This window comes from Oncorhynchus gorbuscha, linkage group LG10 (assembly GCF_021184085.1).
Source record: "Oncorhynchus gorbuscha isolate QuinsamMale2020 ecotype Even-year linkage group LG10, OgorEven_v1.0, whole genome shotgun sequence".
Lineage (NCBI taxonomy): Eukaryota > Metazoa > Chordata > Actinopteri > Salmoniformes > Salmonidae > Oncorhynchus > Oncorhynchus gorbuscha.
Window position 1 is genome coordinate 3,455,230 of NC_060182.1, and position 17,026 is coordinate 3,472,255.

The following is a 17,026-nucleotide window of genomic DNA, read 5'->3' on the forward strand; positions in this document are numbered from 1 at the left end:
GGCTGTTCTCTGATCCCTGTTCTCTGATCCCATGTACCAACTCCTGTTGTTCTGTACATCCAATAAAGTAGAATACCTGTTAGGTAACTGTATAAAACACATACATTCAAACCCATTATCTCTCCCAGAGGATGGTGGCCCACCCATTATCTCTCCCGGAGGATGGTGGCCCACCCATTATCTCTCCCAGGGGATGGTGGCCCACCCATTATCTCTCCCAGGGGATGGTGGCCCACCCATTATCTCTCCCAGGGGATGGTGGCCCACCCATTATCTCTCCCAGAGGATGGTGGCCCAACCAAAAAATTTGATCATATTACTCCAGTGCTAGCCTCTCTACACTGGCTTCCTGTCAAAGCAAGGGCTGATTTCAAGGTTTTACTGCTAACCTATAAAGCATTACATGGGCTTGCTCCTACCTACCTCTCTGATTTGGTCCTGCCGTACATACCTACACGTACGCTACAGTCACAAGACGCAGGCCTCCTAATTGTCCCTAGAATTTCTAAGCAAACAGCTGGAGGCAGGGCTTTCTCCTATAGAGCTCCATTTTTATGGAACGGTCTGCCTACCCATGTCAGAGACGCAAACTCTGTCTCAACCTTTAAGTCTTTACTGAAGACTCATCTCTTCAGTGGGTCATATGATTGAGTGTAGTCTGGCCCAGGAGTGGGAAGGTGAACGGAAAGGCTCTGGAGCAACAAACCGCCCTTGCTGTCTCTGCCTGGCCGGTTCCCCTCTTTTCACTGGGATTCTTTGCCTCTAACCCTGTTACGGGGGCTGAGTCACTGGCTTGCTGGGGCTCTCTCGTGCCGTCCCTGGGGGGGTGCGTCACCTGGGTGGGTTGATTCACTGTTATGGTCGGCCTGTCTGGGTCCCCCCCCCCTTGGGTTGTACCGTGTCGGAGATCTTTGTGGGCTATACTCGGCCTTGTCTCAGGATGGTAAGTTGGTGGTTGAAGATTTCCCTCTAGTGGTGTGGGGGCTGTGCTTTGGCAAAGTGGGTGGGGTTATATCCTTCCTGTTTGGCCCTGTCCGGGGTGTCCTCGGATGGGGCCACAGTGTCTCCTGACCCCTCCTGTCTCAGCCTCCAGTATTTATGCTGCAGTAGTTTATGTGTCGGGGGGCTAGGGTCAGTTTGTTTATCTGGAGTACTTCTCCTGTCCTATTCAGGTGTCCTGTGTGAATCTAAGTGTGCATTCTCTAATTCTCTCCTCTCTTTCTTTCTCTCTCTCGGAGGACCTGAGCCCTAGGACCATGCCCCAGGACTACCTGACATGATGACTCCTTGCTGTCCCCAGTCCACCTGGCCATGCTGCTGCTCCAGTTTCAACTGGCCTGGGCCCTAGGACCATGTCCCAGGACTACCTGACATGAGGACTCCTTGCTGTCCCCAGTCCACCTGGCCATGCTCCTGCTCCAGTTTCAACTGACCTGAGCCCTAGGACCGTGCCCCAGGACTACCTGACATGATGGCTCCTTGCTGTCCCCAGTCCACCTGACTGTGCTGCTGCTCCAGTTTCAACTGTTCTGCCTTATTATTATTTGACCATGCTGGTCATTTATGAACATTTGAACATCTTGGTCATGTTCTGTTATAATCTCTACCCGGCACAGCCAGAAGAGGACTGGCCACCCCACATAGCCCGGTTCCTCTCTAGGTTTCTTCCTAGGTTTTGGCCTTTCTAGGGAGTTTTTCCTAGCCACCGTGCTTTTACACCTGCATTGTTTGCTGTTTGGGGTTTTAGGCTGGGTTTCTGTACAGCACTTTGAGATATCAGCTGGTGTACGAAGGGCTATATAAATAAATTTGATTTGATTTGATTTTGCTTCCTAAGTGGACAGTTTTATTTCACAGAGGTGTGATTGACTTGGAGTTAGATTGTGTTGTTTAAGTGTTCCCCTTATCCCTTTATTTTGAGCAGTGTATATTGTATGACGGTCATTCATATTCACCCAGTTCAATGTAACAGTGACAGGTTTAGGCTACTGTCATTCATATTCACCCAGTTGAATATATATAAACCCATTACGAGGTTACGTAGGTGCACACAGGTCGAGAGACAAATCTGAGGCGACCGACAGTGACATTCAATATTTCCTTGCACACTCTTGCCTTGTTATCTAGCTGATCTGGGGGTGTAATCATTAGTCCAACTGTTGCAAACGAGAGTTTCTATTGGACAAACACAGGTATGTTTTTTTTATACCCGTTTTGTTTCGTTTGCTTCTGTTGAATAAACTTTTTTTTCTTTCTTCCCCACCAACAGAATCGACGGAATGAATACACCCCTGATCACATGTGAAACACAGTTCACTTTCATAGCAGCCACGTTGTATTCCTTCTATGCACTCTCCTCTCACCTTTTCCATTCCCTTGAGGACTTCAAATGCACAACACATCTGCTGTTTGTGACCAGGCAAAAAAACAACAAAAAAAACAACTTTAACCATATTAGTTAAAGTAGCATCATAGTCAACATTGCTAATATAACTAATGCATTAGTAAACCCGCTACAATCACGCAGTAACGTTAGTGTACAGTCAGTAAGCAGTTACAGGGCCCCGGTAGAAATACATTAATAAAACCAAAAACTTAGCTTGGAAGAGTTCCAGTGTTGTGTTAGAAAGTCATAGCCTGTTAGCTAACATAACATCCAGGGTGTTGCAGTAGGCTAAACTAGCTAGCGGCATTTGCTAGCTACGTAAGTGAAACAAAGTGAGAAAAATAAATAAATAGTAAATCTCTCTATTTCCACTCTTGCTTCTTCTTCATTTTGGAAGAAATTAATTTGTTCATAACTGTTCAATTACTGTCTTTCTCTCTCTTTGAGTCAACTACCCACCACATTTTCTACACTGCAGTGCTAGCTAGCTGTAGCTTATGCTTTCAGTACTAGAATTATTCTCTGATCCTTTGATTGGGTAGACAACATCAGTTCATGCTGCAAGAGCTCTGATAGGTTGGAGGACATCCTCCGGAAGTTGTCATAATTACTGTGTAAGTCTATGGAAGGAGGTGAGAACCATGGGCCTCTTAGGTTTTGTATTGAAGTCAATGTACCCAGAGGAGGATGGAAGCTAGCTGTCCTCCAGCTACACTATGGTGCTACCGTACAGAGTGCTGTTGAAGCTACTGTAGACCTTTGCAAAATAGTGTTTTAATCAATTATTTGGTGATGTGATTATATTTAGGATAGTGTTATCTAAAAATTATAACTTGAATGTTTTACAACTTATATTTTTATGAAAGTCACTGAGGAGGATGGTCCTCCCCTTCCTCCTCTGAGGAGCCTCCACTGGTACAGACACATGCCATAGTGCCAGCTAGGCTACTAACATGCTGCAGTCTGGCTTCGGTTTCTAATGCTTGACAATAAACAGCCCCTCCAAAAAAAGCAGCAACCCCCTCATCTAGGCCCATCACAGCATAATTTTGAACAGTAGTCTAGGCTGGCTACTCAACGAGGCCTACAACACATTGAGTGCACCATACAACAATTCAACTGCACCACTGGAGTTATGCACATCTGCAAGCATAGCAGCAAAGGCTGGACAAATATAACTGATCTCTTGTTTTTATAATGTTAAAACTTTATTTATAGCATCCTGTGTACATAAGTGGACATTATAAAAAAGATCGGATCAGTTGTATGCACTGATCGTAATAATCGTCTGGCCCGCGAATTCGTAGCGTTTTCAATATGGCCCGTGTGGTGATCGAGTTTGACACTCCTGCAACAATGTGTCATTTACATCCTGGCTGAGATATATATCTATATCTACACACACACAAAAGTATGTGGACACCCCTTAAATTTAGTGGATTCAGCTATTTCAGCCACACCTGTTGCTGACAGTTGTATAAAATCAAACGCACAGCCATGCAATCTTCATAGACAAACATTGGCAGTAGAATGGCCTTACTGAAGAGCTCAGTGACTTCCCAATGTGGCACTGTCCTGTGAGGCCTCCTTGTCAACAAGTCAGCTCATCAAATTTCTTCCCTGCTAGATGTGCCCCGGACAACAATAAGTGCTGAAAGTCGTCTGTTCTTTCTTTATACCCTATGTGTATAATATCAACTTTCGTGCATTGAGCTTGTCTGATGCTTTAAGCTTACAGTTTTATGCCTCAAGAGGGTGCCAGAGATCTAGATAACCAGAATTTAAAACACTTTAACCTCCAGCTCCTACTGGCTGAAGCATATTTTGGTTAATCAAAATTATATCTAAATCTAAATGAAAATGATACTAACCTAAAAAGTTACTTCTATTGCCGTTGCAAAAACATGGCTTTATGTAGGCTATATTTGACAACAAAAACATTACAGCTTGCAGGTAGAAAATATCCAGATTAAAAATAAATATCCTATAAATCACCATTGGCTACACATGGCCTGTCTGCAACAAACTTTAAACATTGTATCAACTATTAACTTGGGTCAGGCCCAAAGCGTGCACTAGCAAACTTGCAACATTGTATAAAATATTCTGGGTCCTCAGAGTTTCCATGCCAGTGAGGTCGGGATAAGTAGCAGTGCTCAACTTGGGCAGGAGCTCGCTCGAGGGATTCCCGCCATCCTCAAAATAGTTTTGATATCTCCATTATTATTCTACAATGTATAAAATACTAAAAAATAAAAAAACACTTGAATGAGTAGGTGTCCCCAAAGTGGACTGGTACGTTTGTTTTAGTGGAGCAGTAACACAATCTCGGTCGATCAACAGCCTAACGACCAAACAATCAACTAATTGGGGTCAGCTATACAGTGCTGTTATTGTGAAGTGGAAATGTCTAGGAGCAACAACGGCTCATTTATACTGCGAAGTGGTAGTCCACACAAGGTCACAGAACCGGACCACCGAGTCCTGAAGCGCGTAAATTCGTCCTCGGTTCCAACACTCCCTACTGAGTCCCAAATTGCCTCTGGAACCAACATCAGCACAAGAACGGTTTGTTGGTAGCTTCATGAAATGGGTTTCCATTGGCGAGCAGCCGCACACAAGGCTAAGATCACCATGTGCAATGCCAAGCGTCGGCTGGAGTGGTGTAAAGCTCGGCACTATTGGACTCTGGAGCAGTAGAAACACTTTCTCTGGAGTGATGAATCACGCTTCACCATCTGGCAGTCTAACGGACAATTCTTGGTTTGGCGGATGGCAGGAGATACTACCTATCCCAACGCATAGTACCAACTGTAAAGTTTGATGGAGGAGGAATAATGGTGTGGGGCTGTTTTTCAGGGTTCAGGCTAGGCCCCTTCGCTCCAGTGAAGGGAAATCATAAAGCATGACATTCTAGACAATTCTGTGCTTCCAACTTTGTGGGAACAGTTTGGGGAAAGCCCTTTCCTGTTTCAGCATGACAACGCCCCCGTGCACAAAGCGAGGTCCATACAGAACTGGATTGTCGAGATCGGTGTGGAAGAACTTGACTGAGCTGCACAGAGCCCTGACTTCAAAAACATTGAACACCTTTTCGGATGAATTGGAACGCCGACTGCGAGCCAGGCCTAATCACTTGTGGATGAATGGAAACAAGTCCCTACAGCAATGTCCCAACATCTAGTGGAAAGCCTTCCCAGAAGAGTGGAGGCTGTTATAGCAGCAATGTTCCTACATCTAGTGGAAAGCCTTCCCAGAAGAGTGGAGGCTGTTATAGCAGCAATGTCCCAACATCTAGTGGAAAGCCTTCCCAGAAGAGTGGAGGCTGTTATAGCAGCAATGTCCCAACATCTAGTGGAAAGCCTTCCCAGAAGAGTGGAGGCTGTTATAGCAGCAATGTCCCAACATCTAGTGGAAAGCCTTCCCAGAAGACTGGAGGCTGTTATAGCAACAATGTTCCAACATCTAGTGGAAAGCCTTCCCAGAAGAGTGGAGGCTGTTATAGCAGCAATGTTCCAACATCTAGTGGAAAGCCTTCCCAGAAGAGTGGAGGCTGTTATAGCAGCAATGTTACAACATCTAGTGGAAAGCCTTCCTAGAAGAGTGGAGGCTGTTATAGCAGCAATGTTCCAACATCTAGTGGAAAGCCTTCCCAGAAGAGTGGAGGCTGTTATAGCAGCAATGTTCCAACATCTAGTGGAAAGCCTTCCCAGAAGAGTGGAGGCTGTTATAGCAGCAATGCAACATCTAGGGCCTTCCCAGAAGAGTGGAGGCTGTTATAGCAGCAATGTTCCAACATCTAGTGGAAAGCCTTCCCAGAAGAGTGGAGGCTGTTATAGCAGCAAAGGGGGGACCAACTCCATATTAATGCCCATGATTTTGGAATGAGAAGTTCGACGAGCAGCTGTCCACTACATGACCAAAAGTATGTTGATTTTTATTTGATTAATAAAATATTTAAAAACTGTGCTTAAATAAATGACATTAAATTAATTTCCATGACTTTTCCGATTTGATAATTTCCCCAAACTTTCCAGGACTGGAAAATAAAAACATTTTCAAATACAATGACCTTTCCAGGATTTTCATTACTGTACGAACCCGAATCTGTCAACTTGAAGAAAGGGATGGGTTACAGTCATGCTCAGTGGATAGATAACAGTAGGTCCTACCTGTGGTAGCTGGGTTACAGTCATGCTCAGTGGATAGATAACAGTAGGTCCTACCTGTGGTAGCTGGGTTACAGTCATGCTCAGTGGATAGATAACAGTAGGTCCTACCTGTGGTAGCTGTGTTGGTCGTCCCCGTTTCGTGCGTTTCACACGGAGGATTGGAACACACCCTCTGGACCGTGCCCGTCCCTGTCAGGTTGGACGTAGTCTGAGACGGGGTGTTGGTCGTCCCCGTTTCGTGCGTTTCACACGGTGGATTGGAACACACCCTCTGGACCGTGCCCGTCCCTGTCAGGTTGGACGTAGTCTGAGACGGGGTGTTGGTCGTCCCCGTTTCGTGCGTTTCACACGGAGGATTGGAGCAGACAGGAGATGTGAGGGGGGATCCTCCTCCTCCTCCACTGGATGACTTGCTCTGGTTATCTGAGGACGAGGAGCTGAGGGTCATCCCCATCTGATCAGAGCCCATGTTAGAGCGTGCGGTGGTGGAGGTGTAGGTGGTCCCTGTTCTCAGAGTCTCCGGTCGCAGCACCCCGGGCACAGAGCTGGTACCAGAAACAGACGAGGGGGAGAGGTCTCCGGAGGAGGAGGGCGGAGAGGACGGGGGGTCAGACCCGCAGCTGTTTGTTACGCTGGAGCCTTGTTGTTGCTGGTTGGAGCCTTGTTGTTGCTGGTTGGAGCCTTGTTGTTGCTGGTTGGAGCCTTGTTGTTGCTGGTTGGAGCCTTGTTGTTGCTGGTTGGAGCCCATGTTACAGCTGGCTGTGGTCTGGGTGTTGGTGGTACCTGTATCGTGGGTCTCTGACGGTGGATTGGTGCACACCTGCTGTACCTGGCCCATGTTGGAGGACGCTGTCGTTTGAGTGTTGGTGGTGCCGGTCTCGTGGGTTTCACACGGCGGGTTTGAACACACCCTCTCCACCCCACCATTACCAGTCATGTTAGCGGAGGCCGTGGTAGCTGTATTGGTGGTGCCGGTCTCGTGGGTCTCGCAAGGGGGATTTGAGCAGACCAGGGTCACGGTGCCTGGGTCGCCTGCCTCAGGCTGGGTGGAGGAGGGGTCGGCGGAGGTGGGGGACGACAGGATGGAGACAGGAAGGTCATGGACAGGCTGCGCCTCCACACCGCTAGGGGAAGTGATTAAGGTCACCTGGGTGGCCTGGCCTCCTGCCTGGCCTCCTGCCTGGAGGACAGAGATGCAGGGGGTCAATTAAACAACTTAATACAATTCAATCTAGCCATTATAATTAAGAAAAATGTATATAAAATGGAATGTTATGTCACTCCGAGTCATATGTTTTCATGGTGGCATGTTTGAACAGAAAAATAATTTCCACAGTTCAGCTAGGTGTCTCCCAGGTGTATCATAGTCAGCTTGGTGTCTCCCAGGTGTATCATAGTCAGCTTGGTGTCTCCCAGGTGTATCATAGTCAGCTTGGTGTCTCCCAGGTGTATCATAGTCAGCTTGGTGTCTCCCAGGTGTATCATAGTCAGCTTGGTGTCTCCCAGGTGTATCATAGTCAGCTTGGTGTCTCCCAGGTGTATCATAGTCAGCTTGGTGTCTCCCAGGTGTATCATAGTCAGCTTGGTGTATGGTCTCCCAGGTGTATGCCACCAGGAGAAGCATAGCAGCAAATTTAAATGGAAGTCAATCCACTCCAAGTATTAATGACGACACCTGTACTAAACTGGACTGACATAGCAAATGTGCTAGATAAAACACTAAGGCTGCAATTCTGATCTTTTTATTCACTAATTGGACTCTTGACCAATTAGATTAGCTCTTTTGCCAATAATTGGGCAAAAGACCAGAATTGGGCTACCTGTGTAAATGCATCCTAACGTCATCTACATAAACTGTACCTGTGCTGCGGAGACAGTGACCTGTCCAGGCAGGGTCGTCATGGTGCCCAAGGTGGTGATAGGAGCAACGGTGGCAACACTTCCTCCTGCCAGGCTGGTCGACACTGTGCCAGTCACCGTACCCAACGAAGTCACACCTGTTCAGAGGGAGAACATTGAATTATGAATTGATTGACGGCCATTGGTAGCGCAAACAGACTGGTTCCCAGGCTCATGTAACGGGACTGATGCTGCAAAACAGCACAAGCTAAAGCCTGCCGGTGACCTGTTGATAATTCAATGTGTCGCTAACTAAAATCACTACCTAAAATCACATTAAATCATATTAAATCACTACCTAAAATCACGTTAAATCACTACCTAAAATCACATTAAATCACTACCGAAAATCACATTAAATCACTACCGAAAATCACATCAAATCACTACCTAAAATCACATCAAATCACTACCTAAAATCACATTAAATCACTAACTAAAATCACATCAAATCACTAACTAAAATCACATCAAATCACTAACTAAAATCACATTAAATCACTAAAATTAAATCACTACCTAAAATCACATCAAATCACTAACTAAAATCACTTTAAATCACTAACTAAAATCACATTAAATCACTAACTAAAATCATGTTAAATCACTAACTAAAATCATGTTAAATCACTAACTAAAATCATATTTAGTAGCATAACTAGACATGAATAGCAAAGCTGTGATGAGATTATCACTGAGCTCCTTACCTGTGGTTCCCTTGACGACCAGGGTGGTGACGTTAGGTTTGACACCGGAAACCGTTACCGGGGAGACGAGACGTACACCTCCCATGGGGACAGTCCGTAAAATAGTTCCGGGCTGTCCTGGGGCACCCTTCAGCACCACCTGGTAGTAACATAATAATAATAACAGCTACATAGAGGCCTTATATACAGTAAAATAGTTAGTGGGGATCCATAATAAACCCCAGGAAGAGTAGCTGCTGCCTTGGCAACAGGAACTAATGGGGATCCATAATAAACCCCAGAAAGAGTAGCTGCTGCCTTGGCAGGAACTAATGGGGATCCATAATAAACCCCAGGAAGAGTAGCTGCTGCCTTGGCAACAGGAACTAATGGGGATCCATAATAAACCCCAGAAAGAGTAGCTGCTGCCTTGACAGGAACTAATGGGGATCCATTATAAACCCCAGGAAGAGTAGCTGCTGCCTTGGCAGGAACTACCAGTCCATTAGGATAGGATAAGTAATCCTTCTCACCCCCCCCTTTAAGATTTAGATGCACTATTGTAAAGTGACTGTTCCACTGGATGTCATAAGGTGAATGCAACAATTTGTAAGTCGCTCTGGATAAGAGCGTCTGCTCTTATATGTAAATGTAAATGTAAATTTGACATTGTATTGAATGGTTTTGTTCTGGTTTCTTATAGGTTTTTAGTGTCATCTTTCTCTGCTTACACAGCCTAGTGGTTAGAGCGTTGGACTTGTAACCGAAAGGTTACAAACCCCCGAGCTGACAAGGTAAAAATGTGTCGTTCTGCCCCCGAACAAGGCCGTTAACCCACTGTTCCTAGGACGTCATTGTAGATAAGAATTTGTTCTTATTAACTGACTTGCCTAGTTTAAAAAAAAGTCAAATTTCTGCAGCATTTTACAAATGTTAGTTTTACTAATGTGAGCCACTCACGTTATGGCTTTTTATCATAAAGGGGTTTATTAATGACTTGTACATCCTCTTTACCTGTGTGAGTCCCTGTTGACCAGTCCCAGTTCTGGGCATAGTGCTAATGATCATGCCTGGTGTTACTGCACCAGGGTTAAAGGTTAGAGAGGGGATAGAGGGGGGGGTTAGGGTACCTGTGTGAGTCCCTGCTGACCAGCCCCAGTTCTGGGCATTGCGCTGATGATCTTGCCTGGTGTCCCGGTGCCTGGTGTCATCATCTTAGTGGTAATGATGGTAATGGGGGACTTCATACCACTTCCTGTCACTCCTGACCAGACAACAGATTAAAACACATTAGTAAATGTAGTAGGCAAGGGGGAACCCATTTCTGGTAAATCAATCAAATAAATCCCAGCACGCTTCTGGATTCATTTAGTAGTTACCTGATAAAGTACAATATCATTGGAAATTAATGTTGAAAATTAAATTTATATTCCCGAAAATTTAATTGAAAATTATGCTATAGCTAGAACAAGGAGACGGAACAAGGAGAAGAAACAAGGAGACGGAACAAGGAGACGGAACAAGGAGACGGAACAAGGAGACGGAACAAGGAGACGGAACAAGGTCCTTCTGTAGCTCAGTTGGTAGAGCATGGCGCTTGTAACGCCAGGGTAGTGGGTTCGATCCCCGGGACCACCCATACGTAGAATGTATGCACACATGACTGTAAGTCGCTTTGGATAAAAGCGTCTGCTAAATGGCATATATTATATTATATTATTAACAAGGAGCCAGACGTTTCACCAGATTTATAAACCTGAAGAATCCGGTTGGAATTTCTACTCCCCACCAAATATGGTCATGACAGGAAGCCCAGTAGCCGGCAGTGGGAAGAGATGGAACTGGGACAAATTTCTGCTCGCGGAAGAAAATCCCGACCTCAATACAGATTTCAGTTTTTGTGTTCTTAATGTTTACACTGCATTTATTTTTTAATTTTTTTTTTTTTTGGGGGGGGGGGTTAAATCTATAAGACAAAACTGCAGGTGAAATCCTATGGGTGGTATGACTACTAGGGGGGCCAATACAATTCCACTGCAGTCATACAGTTGGCTTTGGCAAATAGAGTCTGCTTTGTGGCAGGTGAAATTATCCCACAGACAAACGTTAATTCACACAAACTCCAGTGGTCCTTCGATTTGTTAAAGCGACTCACACAACAACAAAAAGAAACCAAACCAAGTGATCAGTTGTGTTCCCTACGTTCTCCTTTTCCCACTCCGTTACGTGTCTGAAATTGTGTTCCCCTCCACTCCCTCTGCACCTGCGCATCCTGTCACTCCCTCCTACAGAAATGTACTTTTTGCAAATGTGTCTTAATTTCTGCTAAATCTGTGTGTTAATTTCTACCAAATCGGTGTGTTAATTTCTCCAACCCGGTGTGTTAATTTCTACCAAATCGGTGTGTTAATTTCTACCAAATCGGTCCTGAATTTCTCCCCCCTCGGTGTGTTAATTTCTGCAAATGACTGTGTTAATTTTGAAAAAATCGGTCGTGTTAATTTCGATCCAAATCGGTGTGTTAATTTCAAACAAATCGGTGTGTTAATTTCTACCAAATCTGTGTTAATTTCTACCAAATCGGTGTGTTAATTTCTACCAAATCGGTGTGATAATTTCTACCAAATCGGTGTGATAATTTCAACCAAATCCGTGTGTGCCATCCCCTACGGTTTTCATATCCACCTTTTCAGGTTAAATTTAATTTAAAAAAATAAAATGGCTTCATCAACTCCAAATCATTGCCCGTAGTTAATCAAAATTATAAATAAATTATAAAAACCTCAAAAAGTTACTTATATTAGCAACTATGTAAAAAAAAAAATCCTCCATAAAGCCAACAATTACAAACAGTGCAGCATTCAAATAGACTTTCTGGATAAAAATAAATTATAAATCAACATTGGCTACACTGGTCTGCCTGCAAAAAACTTGAAACATTGTATCAACTATTAACTTGATCAGGCCCAAAGCAGCACTAGCAGTTTCAAAACTAGTCCTGGTCCTCAGACCAGGAATATACTCTGTATCACTGAGATGGCGCTCCGCACTGCTAAAACTAACAGTTTTTTGTTTTTTGCTCTTATTTCTTACATTAGTACCCCAGGTCATCTTAGGTTTCATTACATACTGTGAAAGAACCAATATAAGATCAGCTCAACTCACCATCAGTACTCCGAATATGTTTTCCGGGCATCCTGTGTTCTGCCCAAACGGACAACGGAATGGATCGCATGCCTACCTGACAGGTCGACTCCTAAAGAGTGGCGTGGCGAGAATTCTGTCAGACCTCACCACGCGCACCACTTGTCCCCCAGGGCTCTGTCTTGCCAATGTCCAGTCTCTACACAACAAGGTTGATGAAACCGACATGGTCTCTCTTATCATTGCTATCAGAGACTGCAATTAATCTTCTCTGCTTTACCATGGCTTACTGAAAACGACCAGGTGGCAGCCAACGGGTTTCTGCATGTCTGGCAGAAACAAACATCTCTCTGGTAAGAAGAGTGGAGGGGGCATGCCTCATGACTAACGGGACATGGTGTGATGAAGGAAACATACAGGAACTGCAAATCCTTCCTCCCTGGGAAGGACTGCCACAATCAAATGATCCGCATTATCTTGAGAACTCCATTATAATCCAGCCGTATATATCCCCCCCAAGAACCATCGTGGCTCCTGGACAACATTTAACTCTTTGCAAACTGGAAAATCATTTATCCGGAGGCCCGTTCCTTGTAGGGGATTCAAAGCCAATCTGAAAACAAGACTCCGCAAATTTTATCAGCATATCTGCCTCACACAGGGGTGGTAAAACCTTGGATCACTGTCCTAATCCAGGCACTATAAGTCATCTCCCGCCTGGAAAACTGACAACTCCATTTTGGCTGGGCTCCCTGCCTACAGGCAGAAATTAAAACAAGAACGGCAGCCCGCTGGTCTGTCAACCTGGTCCCAAGTTCTCTCACTCCAAGACTGCTTCCATCACGTGGACTGGGACTGGCTTCCAGTTGAAGCGTCAGATCCGAAAGACCATGGTGATTGCCTGGAGCATGTGAGGGGAACGTCGTTCCCATAGCAACGATAAAAACATTCCCTCCAGGCTCTGATCATGGCAGCATTCACCCAAACAAGGGCCACTGCTTTTAATCCAAGGTGTCTGGCCTGACTGCCTACAAACCACTGAGGAATTCCCTCCGCTAAGCCCAGTCAAAAAGCTAAGCGTCAGTACAGAGACAAATGTGGAACAAATTCAATGGCTCACGACACAAGAGGCATGTGGCAGGGTCAATCAATCCGGAGACAAGATGAAACCCCACCCAGTCAACCAGAATACTTGCTCCCAGGCAGACTAAATAACTTTTGCCCGCTTTGAGGACAATAAGTGCCACTGACACGGCCTGCAACGGAAACATGCAGTCTCCCTTCACCCCCCTGTTTTAGATGTGATTAAGACATTGTCAAAGGTGATTGCACCAATTTGCAAGGCTGCAGGCCCAGACGGCATAAGAGCGCCTCCGAGCATAAATGACTTAAATGTAATATTCAATCAATCCCTATACCAGTCTGCTGTTCCCACATCCAAGAGGGCCACCATTGCACATCCTGTTCCCAAGAAAGCTAAGAAATGTACTTGAGCAAATGTGTCCGTAATTTCTACCAAATCGAAGTGTTTAATTTCTAGTCAAACCATATCACCTAATTTCTACCAAACCGACCCACTTAATTTCTACCAAATCGGTCCACAGACGATAATTTCTACCAAACTGCACACTGATAACCCACCAAATACGTGAGAATGCTGTTAATTTCTACCAAATCGGTGTTCAACACCATAATTCCAAGCTCTAAGCCAAACCCTGGGTCTGAATTTCTACCAAATGGGTGTGTTAATTCCTGACCAAATCGGTGGTTAATTTCTACCAAATCTCCTCCCCGCTGATCCTAATTTCCCCAAATCGGTGCGTTAATTTCTGAGCCCTCTCCTGTACTCCCTGTTCACCAAATCTGCGTGGCCACGCACGCCTCAACTCAATCCACCTTTTCATGGAACAGGTTAAATTTAATTACCAAAACGAAATTGCCTATCTCAAAATCATTGTCACGTAGTTAATCAAAATTATAAATAAATTATAAAAACTAAAAGATGATTATATTAGGAACTATGCAGAAACACCCCTATCCATAAAGGAACAAATAGAAACAGTGCAGCATTCAAATAGACATATCTCATAGAAAATAAATTATAAATCAACTGACAGCGGTCTGCCTGCAAGAAACAGCAGCGCCTATTCAACTCAGGAGGCTGAAGAAATTCGGCTTGTCAAAAAGCACTTGGGTCAGATGCACCAAAGCTAGCACTAGCACCGCATTGTATAAAATATTCCTGGTCCTCAGAGTTAGTTTCTGTGCCAGAGAGGTCAGGACAGACACAGCTGAAGGCCATTTTGCACTCCAGGATTAGACCATTTCCATTGGATCAGGAAGGCCATAAAGATCATTTTGTCCATCAACCACCGAACCACTGGTTATTCACCCCGAGAGCTCCAGACACATTGAGGAACTATTGTCAGGTTTGCATGTTGTTTGGGACCGTGAGACTGAAAAACATTCTATCTCAAGGCCATCAGACTGTTAGTGGCCACCACTAACATTGAGTGGCTGCCAATCACTGAAATACATCAGATCCCAAATGGACCATTTTAATAATGGGAATTGATGGGAAATGATGTAAATATATCACTAGCCACTTTAAACAATGCTACCTTATATAATGTTACTTAGGTAGTTATTCATCTCATTCTATATGTAATCAGGTAGTCTATAACATACTTCCTTATGTAACACATGTATCACTAGCCACTTTAACTATGCCACTTTGTTTACTTTGTCTATATACTCATCTCATATGTATATACAGGTAGTCTATAGACCATCTACTGTAATCAGGTGTCTGTAGATCACTCATTCATATATCCTTATGTACATGTTCCTTAGACCTACTTACACTGTGTATAAGACAGTAGTTTTGGAATTGTTATTAGATTACTTGTTGGTTATCAGGCAGTCTAACTAGACACAAGCATTTATGTGTAATCAGGTAGTTAACATCTGCTAACCATGTGTAATCAGGACAAATAAATTTGATTTGATTTGATTTGATTTGAGTTAGTTTCTGTGCCAGTGAGGTCAGGACAGACACAGCTGAAGTCATTTTGCACAAGGGATTAGACCTATTTCCATTGGATCAGAGCATGACATTTTGTCCCTTTCACACCGAGTGGTTATCGAAAGAGAGAGCTAGACACATTGAGGAACTATTGTCATTGGTTTGCTTGTTGTTTGGGGTGAAGAAAACATTACTTTGAGAGGCTCTACAGCTCATTAGTGGTGGCAGTTAAGTCAATCAGAAATACTATCAGATCCCCAAATGGACACATTTAAATGTTTAAATTTGCATGTGTAAGCCAGGTGGTCTATAGACCTACTTCTATGTGTAATCAGGTAGTCTATAGACCTACTTCTATGTGTAATCAGGTAGTCTATAGACCTACTTCTATGTGTAATCAGGTAGTCTATAGACCTACTTCTATGTGTAATCAGGTAGTCTATAGACCTACTTCTATTTGTAATCAGGTAGTCTATAGACCTAATTCTATGTGTAATCAGGTAGTCTATAGATCTAATTCTATGTGTTATCAGGTAGTCTATAGACCTACTTCTATGTGTAATCAGGTAGTCTATAGACCTACTTCTATGTGTAATCAGGTAGTCTATAGACCTACTTCTATGTGTAATCAGGTAGTCTATAGACCTACTTCTATGTGTAATCAGGTAGTCTATAGACCTACTTCTATTTGTAATCAGGTAGTCTATAGACCTACTTCTATGTGTAATCAGGTAGTCTATAGATCTAATTCTATGTGTTATCAGGTAGTCTATAGACCTACTTCTACTGGTAAAGGAAGTCTAAACCTAAATTGGTGTTATCAGGTAGTCTATAGGTTTTCTACTTCAATGTGTAATCAAACAGTCTATAGACCTACTTCAATGTGTAATCAGGTAGTCTATAGACCTACTTCTATGTGTTATCAGGTAGTCTATATACCTACTTCTATGTGTAATCAGGTAGTCTATAGAACTACTTCTATGTGTAACCAAGGTAGTCTATAGACCTATTCGGGTATGTGTTATCAATTTAGTCTATAGACCTACTTCTATGTGTAATCAGGTAGTCTATAGACCTACTTGAGTATGTGTAATCAGGTAGTCTATAGACCTACTTCTATGTGTAATCAGGTAGTCTATAGACCTACTTCTATGTGTAATCAGGTAGTCTATAGACCTACTTCTAACTGTAATCAGGTAGTCTATAGACCTACTTTATGTGTAACAAGGTAGTCTATAGACCTAGCTTCTATGTGTAATCAGGTAGTCTATAGACCTACTTCTATGTGTAATCAGGTAGTCTATAGACCTACTTCTATGTTTAATCAGGTGCGCATCCTTACTTAACATTGACAGTGTCGCTCCAAACAAAAGACAATCACTAAACTGACAAAGGAAATTAAATAAATTGGTGTTTCAATGGGCCATAAAACAAAAATATACATTTTCTACTGCTAAAAAAATGAAACAGCCTATTGACCAACCAATCGATCAGTCAGCCCTAAAAAACATGACACCAAACTCTGTCATAAGATTGGTTAGCACTTGAGGTCCCTGGTTTACAATAGGACTATTTGTAGAAGACTGCTTGGTTCAAGACTATTTGTAGAAGACTGCTTGGTTCGAAGACTATTTGTAGAAGACTGCTTGGTTCAAGACTATTTGTAGAAGACTGCTTGGTTCTTTATAAGACTATTTGTAGAAGACTGCTTGGT

At 43.7% G+C, this 17,026-nt stretch overlaps 1 protein-coding gene across 4 annotated transcripts in view; it reads right to left on the reverse strand.

The window, feature by feature from the left end:
- Positions 1-17,026, reverse strand: part of LOC124045456 (host cell factor 1-like) — a 65,142-nt gene that overhangs the window by 24,887 nt on the left and 23,229 nt on the right. For all 4 annotated transcript variants that reach the window (XM_046364762.1, XM_046364759.1, XM_046364760.1 and 1 more), the window contains exons 16-19: positions 10,274-10,407; positions 9,165-9,303; positions 8,419-8,555; positions 6,667-7,738 (exon numbers count right to left, since the gene is read on the reverse strand). In XM_046364762.1, the coding sequence (XP_046220718.1) occupies positions 6,667-7,738; positions 8,419-8,555; positions 9,165-9,303; positions 10,274-10,407 (1,482 nt within the window). The remainder of the gene's footprint in view (positions 1-6,666; positions 7,739-8,418; positions 8,556-9,164; positions 9,304-10,273; positions 10,408-17,026) is intronic.